The sequence below is a fragment of the Hevea brasiliensis genome, chromosome 14, assembly GCF_030052815.1.
Source record: "Hevea brasiliensis isolate MT/VB/25A 57/8 chromosome 14, ASM3005281v1, whole genome shotgun sequence".
In the NCBI taxonomy this organism is placed as follows: domain Eukaryota; kingdom Viridiplantae; phylum Streptophyta; class Magnoliopsida; order Malpighiales; family Euphorbiaceae; genus Hevea; species Hevea brasiliensis.
In genome coordinates, this window is record NC_079506.1 from 30836172 (window position 1) to 30846157 (window position 9986).

The 9986-nt window shown below is 33.3% G+C and overlaps 2 protein-coding genes across 3 annotated transcripts; one reads left to right on the plus strand and one right to left on the minus strand.

Moving 5' to 3' along the window:
* Positions 1-3818, plus strand: LOC110663599 (DNA-directed RNA polymerase II subunit 4). 2 transcript variants are annotated; one of them, XM_021822968.2, is made up of 7 exons: positions 1-137; positions 968-1017; positions 1942-2050; positions 2732-2809; positions 3030-3063; positions 3153-3221; positions 3561-3818. In XM_021822968.2, exons 2-7 carry the CDS (start codon positions 969-971, stop codon positions 3636-3638), a joined length of 417 nt encoding a protein of 138 aa, XP_021678660.1. In that variant the 5' UTR covers positions 1-137; position 968; the 3' UTR covers positions 3639-3818. The 2 variants fall into 2 exon arrangements, with proteins under 2 accessions (XP_021678660.1, XP_021678661.1); XM_021822969.2 differs by lacking the exon at positions 1-137 and adding an exon at positions 157-416.
* Positions 3819-4291: 473 nt separating this feature from the next.
* LOC110663596 (cytoplasmic tRNA 2-thiolation protein 1) lies at positions 4292-7182 on the minus strand. The gene is given in 10 exon segments (XM_058134945.1): positions 4292-4604; positions 4854-4965; positions 5357-5423; positions 5750-5790; positions 5911-6003; positions 6119-6326; positions 6329-6431; positions 6533-6675; positions 6773-6887; positions 6996-7182. Coding segments are annotated over 10 exon segments (1152 nt in total). The 5' UTR covers positions 7101-7182; the 3' UTR covers positions 4292-4439.
* Positions 7183-9986: the final 2804 nt, after the last annotated feature.

The following is a 9986-nucleotide window of genomic DNA, read 5'->3' on the forward strand; positions in this document are numbered from 1 at the left end:
CTGCTTCCAACTATTTTCATTTGAGGCTATTTATGTTTTTATAAAGCATAAAATTTTACAGTCACATTGAGGAGGAAAACGGAGAAAGGGTTTGGACATTGGAGGCTCTTGATTTGTGAAGTTTTTGTTTGATTCGGGTACTGTGGAGCAACAAATCTCTCTTTTTTCTGCTACTCCATTCTATTCTAGGAAAAGTTTGGTTTTTCCTTTTGATATGGGTTTTGTTTAGGATATCTTGTTGTATTAGTTCTTGCTTCATTGGTATCCAATTCCAAGTTTCAGTTCTTTAGTTTTTACGTTTTATGGTTTCAATCCATTTTTCATATCATCTGGGAAGGGAAGGAAACGAACGAATTGAAATTTTTTGCTTTTTGCGGCCTCTACAAGTATATGTTATTTCTGTAATCTGAACCAAGGTAGAATCTGTGTTCTGTTTGCCTCGTTAACATTTGAGCCGCGTATCTTGTTTATTTATGTTTCATGCTCTCTATTTCTAAGCCCAAATGCAAACCAAAGGAGAAATGAACCAAGAAAGGGGAGAGGCATAGAAGAACATAAGAATTTAGGGAAGAAAGGGATGCACAGAGAGAAGAATCAAGACTTCATTCATATCATTCACACTGAATTACAGAGCATGTTTCCCTTTTATACAAATCAATCCATCAATCAATATTAGACACGCATCGATTGAAAACCAAGTTGGAAGTCTCCGTTTCTCTCCCTTTCTCGCAAAGATGCAATGAAAAATAAATCTGTTCAATTAATTTATGTGCCTTAAAATCTAGTTAGCGTGCAAGAATCTATTTTCACCATTTTAGGAAACTTCAGCTGAACTGTTTTGCTATTTCGAACTCATATGTTTCAAATCAAAATATGAGTTGGGGTTCTCACATGTTGATTTTTACTTAATCCATTGTTTAAGGTAAGATGTTGATTTTTCCTGCTTAATCTGTCTTTTGTTTTCCAGCATGTCTGGTGAAGAGGAAGAAAATGCTGCTGAGCTCAAAATTGGAGATGGTAAGGATAAACCTACATGATAATGAATTATGTTATGAAGGAAATATTATATAAGGAAAATAGGAATTTGACAATTAGGATGTATTGCAAACTGGGTTCATGTGTTCCAGGATTACTTGTTGACATTGTAATGATCAAAAGAGAAATGGTTACAGTTTTAAGTGTTTGGCTTGTATTGCATTTATTTATAGGGTTAAATAAGTGATATATATTAATCCTTAACTAGTAATAATAACCCCCTTAACTCTATAAAAAAGCGACACTAGGGGTAGCAATTGAGCCAAGCATTTTGCTAATGGTTTATATTAAATTTATATAAGAAACTGATTAAACTTTCAAAGGCATTCAAATTAAATTTGTTCTCTGGTGTAAAAGTGTTTAAATATGTTGCTTCAAGCTAAATTAAATAGAATTTTTATTTTCCATTTTGTACTCATCATTGTATTGTTGCACAATGGGGCAGTACAAATTACTGGGGTTTTGTTTCAGTATGGGAAATGGTCACTTTTGCTCTTTGAGTATTAATAATAACCCCCTTAACTCTATAACAAAGCGACACTAGGGGTAGCAATTGAGCCAAGCATTTTGCTAATGGTTTATATTGAATTTATATAAGAAACTGATTAAACTTTCAAAGGCATTCAAATTAAATTTGTTCTCTGGTGTAAAAGTGTTTAAATATGTTGCTTCAAGCTAAATTAAATAGAATTTTTATTTTCCATTTTGTACTCATCATTGTATTGTTGCACAATGGGGCAGTACAAATTACTGGGGTTTTGTTTCAGTATGGGAAATGGTCACTTTTGCTCTTTGAGTATTGATTTCTTGTTGGAAGCTTTGAACTGCATTTCTTGATATGTGAAAGCAGTTTTACTTGACATGTCTTTTGATATTTTTATTGTGATGTTTTTCCCCTTTTACCAGAGTTTTTGAAGGCCAAGTGCTTGATGAATTGTGAAGTAGCATTAATTCTTGAACATAAATATGAGCAGCTTCAGCAGATGTCTGATGATCCGATGAACCAAGTCTCTCAGTAAGTAATAGACCAGTAATTGCTTGTTTGCTGGTATAAACTTTCACTGTTTTATATATTACATACAGTACATCAAGAACATTGTCTGAAGTTTAGCTTTTTGGATTTGGTTTTCTAGTATCCAGTTGCAAGTTTGCATTTTCTGGTTTATGATGCCAATTTTTTGTAGCATATATAATCATACTGCTTGGATTGAAACTTAACTCAAGTAGCTGAAACATTTTGGGGTAACCTGTATTCGCAGGCTGACAAAAAGTTGATTGGCATAAATTCAGAGACCTATAAGATTTAAAAGAGGAAGTAATCAGTTATCCTGCAATATTTTATTTCTTTCACCTAATAGGAAAAGACCAACATAATGATTTCATCAACCACTAAATTCACATTGTTGCAATTATGAAAATCTGTGATAAACTTTGTGATATTAAAAGTTTATAGTCTTTTTCCCGTGCCTATTCCTAATTCCAGTTTGTGCACAACCATGATGAGTGCAATGGGAGGACTTTATGGAATGTTTTCTTTCAGGTTTTATATCATGTCCTTCCGTAATGTTCAGAATATGGAAATAAGCAAGTTAGAGAAGTTGGATGGTGCAAAAGGACTTGGGATTTACAAATTTCGCATGCCTCAAATATATCCCTTGCTAAGTTTGGTGAAATTTTGGTTATTTTTGTTTTGCAGGGTATTTGAGAAGTCACTACAGTATGTCAAGCGGTTTAGCCGTTATAAAAATCCTGATGCTGTCAGACAAGTTCGAGAATATCCATGAACTTTGTTGAATTGATAATAGTGCACTAATAAATCTATCTTCTTTTGGAACATTTTTTATGAATGTTTCTCTCCCGATCATGTCTTATCTAACATACGAAAATGAATTTTGCATCAATGTCAATCGCCAAAGTTTTTTATTTAATTGAGGTTCAAAAATAAAAATTTCTTGCCTCTTGTATCAACATTGTGAAACTTAACCAATTATCAGAATTCTTAGCCGATATCAGTTGGCTGAATTTGAGGTAGGTGTAATCTACTGAACTGAAATTACTGTGCTTTGTGCGAAAGTTAGAAGTGTGAACCACTAACCTTTTGCTACTTTATTGTCCAGCTCTGTGTTCTTGGCAACCTTTGTCCTGAAACTGTGGAGGAAGCTATTGCTATGGTACCTTCTATTAAGGTATAACAACTTGTTCAAGATCCTGGACTTTCTACTTTGAGTACTTCTGCTTAACTTGTTTTATAGTTTTATAATAGAAATTGCTGGAAACAAATAAAATATAAGCTGTAAGATGCATGCATTTTGCTTGTGCCTCTTCAGTTGCTAGCAAATAGGCAGAGCTCAACCCACAACTGAAGAAATTTGATTCTCTCTTTAGGTGTTCTGTCAGTGCTTCTTTGATGGTGAAGGCAACCATTTTTAGAATCCTTATTACTATGGCGTAATCTCAGGAAACAAATTGGAATGCCTATAGTGTGTGTTCTTTAAATAAGAATGTCTTTATTTTTGTTTATGCAGACAAAAGGACGGGCTCATGATGATGAGGCAATTGAGAAAATGTTGAACGACCTGTCATTGATCAAGAAATTTGAATAGCGGAATCAACATCTTAATGTGCTACCAATTTTAACTGGGAATTCATGATACGTTCATATAGAGTTTAGCTGTTTAAATCTAAAATCTTATCATACCAGTTGATATGTTTCGTATGGCTATGAAATCTTGTTTTGTAATACTTTGCTGCCAATCCAACGTGAGAATACGGATTACATGCTAGTTTTCCGTCAAAAAATTTGTGTTTTAACTTGTGGACTGCCCAAAAGAACCACTTGTGCTAAGTACAAATAATTTAGTATTTTCTGTTCGAGGCCATGATGTGCCACCTTCTGAGAATGGTCCCCAATTCACAAATAATAATAATAATAAATAAACATTAAAACTTGATTTTTGACGAAGTGGTTAATGGTATTTTAAAATTTAATACCAAAATCACTACAATGGCAGTCTTCCGAGCATTATGCCTCGGATATAAATAACCAAAGCAAACTAGTTGATGCAAATGGTCAATGCATTCCACCGTAGTCCCCATTACAGCTGCTGCAAATATTTCTTTAAATTCTTTTCCAAAATTCTTATACTTGCAAAATCTCTATTATTCTGCATGTGTAAATAACCAAAAAGAAAGAAAGAAACTTCTCGCTAGTGGCTCTTCGTTTGCAGCCTACCTCACCTATCTCATTAATGAACTCTTTTCCAAGTAAAATCGCAAATTTCAAATCAATTCAAATAAAAATATACCAGTGACAATAAGGCTGCATAACCAAGCATGCTAGCTTTGTATTGGCTTTCATGAAACAAGTGCAAGTTTCTCAATGTTGAAAGGATATGCAATTTATATCAGAAATCCAAAGTTCCACATTGTTTGCTCTCAATATTTTTTGTTCCGTTACTGTGTTTCACTTCCTTTCTGCCATCATTATCAAGGCCTCGGCTTTGCCCAATACCCAACTTTGGCAAACCCCGGTTCAGTCCCTCAAGTAGAACACAAGCTTTACACCATTTCTGCATATTAGTGATGTTAATTATTAGGATAAAATGTACAATCAAGCAAAATCAACACTGTTTACAAGTAGTCTAGCATTGCAAGAAGACATTCCATGTCTCCGATGCAACACATCATATCTACATCAGCAAAATAGTGGACACAACTGGAATAAGACTTTTAACAGATGAGCTATTCCATCATGCATCCTGAGGTTCAATATAACATAAACTTCATGTTTATCTCACGTAAGCAAAAGCAGCACTCACCTGGCTTGAAATGTAACCACAACGTTCACAAGTCCTCTGCTCTGGCATTTTTGTATTAGTGGATATTTTGAAATTCTCCCCCGATTTAATGATGTCAAGTATGGCCCTAGGTCTGCATGGTAAGTCACCAAAAATATGTAAACATACTGTGCGGGCATAACAGGAAAATTCTCTGTGACAGCTTCAGAAACTATTGTTTATGTTCATGCATAGTGAATGTTGATGTCAATCAGGGGAATAGGAATCTTTATTCACATTTGTATTTCAGAACCAGCAAACCAATTTGCATATACCCAAAGGGATGGTTAAATGTGGGAAATTTCAGACAAATTAGAAGAGTATCAACAAGCACAACTAAAAAAAGGGTAAGCCAGTGCACGAAGCATCCCACACTTATGAGCTCTTGGGAGAGTTAATGTACGCAGCCTTACCCCTACTTTGCAGAGAGGCTGTTACCAACAAGCACAACAATGACATTAGAAAATCAACTGGATAGTAACAACCTGATTCTCTCCAAATCTTTGATGAACTCACGAGCAAAACCACGATATGCATTTGGAGAATATATACCTGCAACAAAACACTCTGTAAATTGAGAGGCATACAACAGAAGATTGAATGCAAAAGCAACATTAAAAAAACAGAAACATATTAGAACAAGATCTAAATGACTTGCTACCAACTTGTACAAAGTCCAAATGAAAAATACCCAACATTTCAAACCTCAAGCCGAACTTCCACACACAAAACATAAAAAGGATAAGCGAGGAGAGAGAGAGAGAGAGAGAGAGAGAGAGAGAGAGAGAGAGAGAGACAAGCACCCAAGGACATTTATATGAAACTAGACCAACAGGAACACTAAGGTGAAGAAAGGAAATGAAAAACTCATCAATTACATTCTGTGGAGAAGTAGTCCAGCCTCTTGAAATAGGCATACGTGCAAATCTGGTTAAGGTTCTGCAACTATTCCCATTAAATAACAAATAATAATAATAATAAAAGAAAAGAACACACAGTATGCAATAAATATTTTCAATCTTTCAGCTGTAATAAGGATATAACAATCTCCTTCTCATAGGTGTACTTGAAAGGCTTGCATCTTGGAATTGGACCATCTTCACCAGTTGTTATTGAAGTGCATCTACTCAATCTAGAAAGTAAGCAAAATCTATATAACTACCCAAAAAGAAATAAAGAAAAGAAAAAAAATGGAAAAAGGGAAGAAAACAAGGACGAAAGAGAACCGTGAATTAACACTATGTTACCTAGCAATATCGCCTCGCAATATATTCAAAAGAACTGTTTCGGCAATATCACCTGCGTTATGCCCAGTAGCAACCTTGTCTACTTTCAACAATGCAGCACCCCGATCAAGGGCCTTTTAAGACAAATAACACAACACATTTTAAATTTCATTCTTGTACTGTTTTTGAGAGTGGGGGCTGGAATACTGTGTTACCTGACGACGAAAACACCACAAAATGTGCAATTATTCTTTAAACCAATCATCTTCACAATCTCATCCATTGTCCATCCATACAAATCCTTGTAGGAAACAATCTTCAAGGGCAAGCCATACTGGAAAACTTAAAGAAATAGAAGGAAAAACAGAACATCACCAAATAATCAGTTTTTTTAAAAAATTTTCAATAAATTCAGTGGAAAAGTCTAAAGCTTACCTGAATTTCATTTCTTTTGACAGTTTCAAGCGAGTCATCCCTGTAACCAGTAATGCCTTCGTCAACAGACAATAAGAAGAGATCGAGACCATAATTATGCCGGCGATTTAATTCTGACAACACATAAGCGAGAACTGTAGAATCTGCAAACAAACAGAATAACTGGGCATGGTAGGCAAATCATGAAGCAAACAAACATGACATAACATTTCAAAATATAAAAAGAAGCAAGCAAATCACCTTTACCACCAGAGGCACCAATAGCAACACGCTCAACAGGCTTGAATAGCTGGTTATCCACAATCACTTGGTGTATCTCTTCCTCAAACACCTTATAAAAACACTCCCTGCAAATCTTTTTCACCCAAAGGGGACAATAATAACGACGAGAAGAGGTTTTAAGGGTAAGAATTCTTGTTCGAGGTGGGGAAAAAAGTGAAAATTCAAAGGGATGTGAAGTCACCTGCTCTAGAGTTTTGGGTCTTTTAAGAGCAGCCCTTCTCTGATCACAGAGGCTACAGAGGCGAGCACCACCCTTCCTGGCCTTCGTGTCGGCGACTTCCTCCATCAGCTTTCGACGGCTCAAGAGCTGGAGGCACGGCAACTTTGGGTCATTGAAGTCGAAGGCATCAAATTAAACAGCCAGATAATTGAGGGTAATTTACGATCAAGGCAAAATCCACATATTAGTCCTTAATTATTTTATTAATAATATAAATATTTAAAATTAAATTATTTTAAATTAAAAATAATTAACAGTTATTAATAGAATTAAATTTCAAAAATAAATTTGTTTTAAAGACTCAATTGTTAAGAAAAACATACTAGGATCAAAATGTGGCTTTCATTATATTTTAGAGACTTACTTGTAAATTGCCCTAGACAATTTGAAAGTTTATTGATTTATTATTTATTTAGCTAGGTTTTATAAAATTATTAATTTAAATAATTTTGTCACTAAAAATAGCATAATAGCACCCCTAGAAATTAGTATAATCTTTTTTGCCATAACATGAAAATTCAATTTTAATTTGAAAAAAAATAGCAAATTAAAATTTTTGCTATTATCGTTAAGATTAATGATAAAAAATAAAATAAAATTTTCAACTGAGATTTTTTTTTTCATATCAATTATGAAGAAATTTTACATTAATGCTCAATTTGCCAACCCCTTCCCAATTGCAAGTGACCACCGATTTTAATTTTTGATATCCAAAGTCCAATATTAAAATGCATAAGATTATTTTTGTAATCTTTATACTTTACCATACCTTTCATATTTCGAAAATGTTAGTAAACCGTCATTTACTATATTTTTTTCCCAAACAAAATAATATTAAAATTTTTATTTTACCTTTCATTACTTCACCTTTAAATAAACCTTCCCTTACCTTACCCTTTTTCAATCCTTCCGAACGAGACCATGTCCGCCCAAGAAAAAGGATAAATCACTCCAACACAACAATAGCACAAAACAGGTTAAAACATGATAATGATAGTTCAAGACTCTGTTTATAACAAAATCACATGAAAACAAATGAATTGAGCGACATTAAGACTTCTGCAGCTAATTGTTGTGTTTGTTACACAAGTTCAGTACCAGCAGTAGTAGACAGTGAATGAGAGAAAATAACTGTCACACCCTACTCCCCTGTAAGATGTAACATGATCCCGTAGTACACCTAATGAATTACCGTACTTCGCCTACCGATAACCCATTAGATATACTACAAGGGATTTTAAAACAATTTTCGTAAAATTTAAATCATCGATTAAAATCTGATGTTATAAAATTTTTTTCAAAATTTCGGCAAAGTGCCGGCTGTATTTTGAGAAAACAATTCTTCAATCCTGCAAAAGAAAATGCTCTCAATATGTTTTCTCAAATACAACTTCAATAACTTCATTTCAATTCACAATTCAATTCTCAATAAATAATCAATTCATTTTTAAACTAATCTCATCATAAAGAAACATTTCATTGATTACAAGACTCAAAATTTATAATACAAAACTATTTAAGTAAATGAAATCTCAAATTTATATTTACAATAATTTACATTTAATTACATACTAAAATGTTTTACAAGAGTTTTTATACAACTGCTCAAATAATTTACATACATATTATTACATGCATACATCAAAACCTATGTACATGGGTATACCTATGATATACCTGGAGCTGATCTGAATAAGTCTTCAAAGAAACTTATTCACTGCTCTATGCTCTTTTACTGCGACAAAGATACAAAGCTATCGCTGAGTGGTGAACTCAGTGGTGCACAACTATAATTTAAAACATAGTACAATATACATTGACAAAATTTACAGTAAATAATTTGGAAATCTGAATACTCATCAAATTCCAAAACTCAAAATATTCATTGCCAATAATGTAAATCATTTGTATAAATGACTTTGATCACAAACTTCAATTTATCAAATCATGACTAACCATTTAAGTAATTCCAACAAAATCAATTATACATAAACCATAATTGAAATCACAATTCTTTACCATTCAAAAGCCATTTTGTATCTCAAAAATCATCATGTATCTCAAAAATCAATCTTTATCTCACTAACTATGCAAGACTAATCTGAAAGGGCCATATTCGATGTGATTCTAACTCCCTATGGTCGGGGAGGTCGAATCAGATTCTAACTCCCTATGGTCGGGGAGGTCGAATCATCGTGCACAGTACCATCACAATAATGAATCTTCTGCAAGGGCCATAACGATAAAATAAACTTAGATCTAACCTCAAATCAGAGGAAAATCTAAGCCTGTGCACGTACCATGGTAATCAAAATACAACTAACTCCATTGTCTTCTCAACAAATGAGAGAGACGGGTAATAACCTAGTCAAGCATCTATAGTGAGATATAAAACAATATCACAATCCTTTCAGTGAGTATAAATCACAATACAATTCGATTCAAAGTCAATTCCAATATCCAATAATTTTTATGCTCATCACAATTCAAATCATAAATTTGCATTTTTCAATGAAAATTACCATCACAATTCAAAACATGTTCTATCACAATTTTCCAAAACATAATTATTCAATCCATAACAATGCTTAATACTTGTGGAAATACCATTTCACAAAGCTAAATTCATACATACTATAACAATTTCAATAATCATTGAATTAAATCCAATGCTTATTAAACATAATACATAAGAAAAATATGTTATTTAATCATATGAAATATTCAAACAAAATCAGTTAAAAACTAGTTGTGCACAAACCTCTGATAACTGTCTCTTGGTCTTGACTCAGTGTTTCCTTCCCTTTTCCTGAGTCTTTGCTAACTGAGAAACACAATTTGAAGTGTTTCAGCACTAAATTAAACTGTCTCTAACGATAATGCTTGATAAGTAATTCATTGAATTTTAATATTTGCTTAGTCAACTTAATATATCGACCCTCGATGCATTTT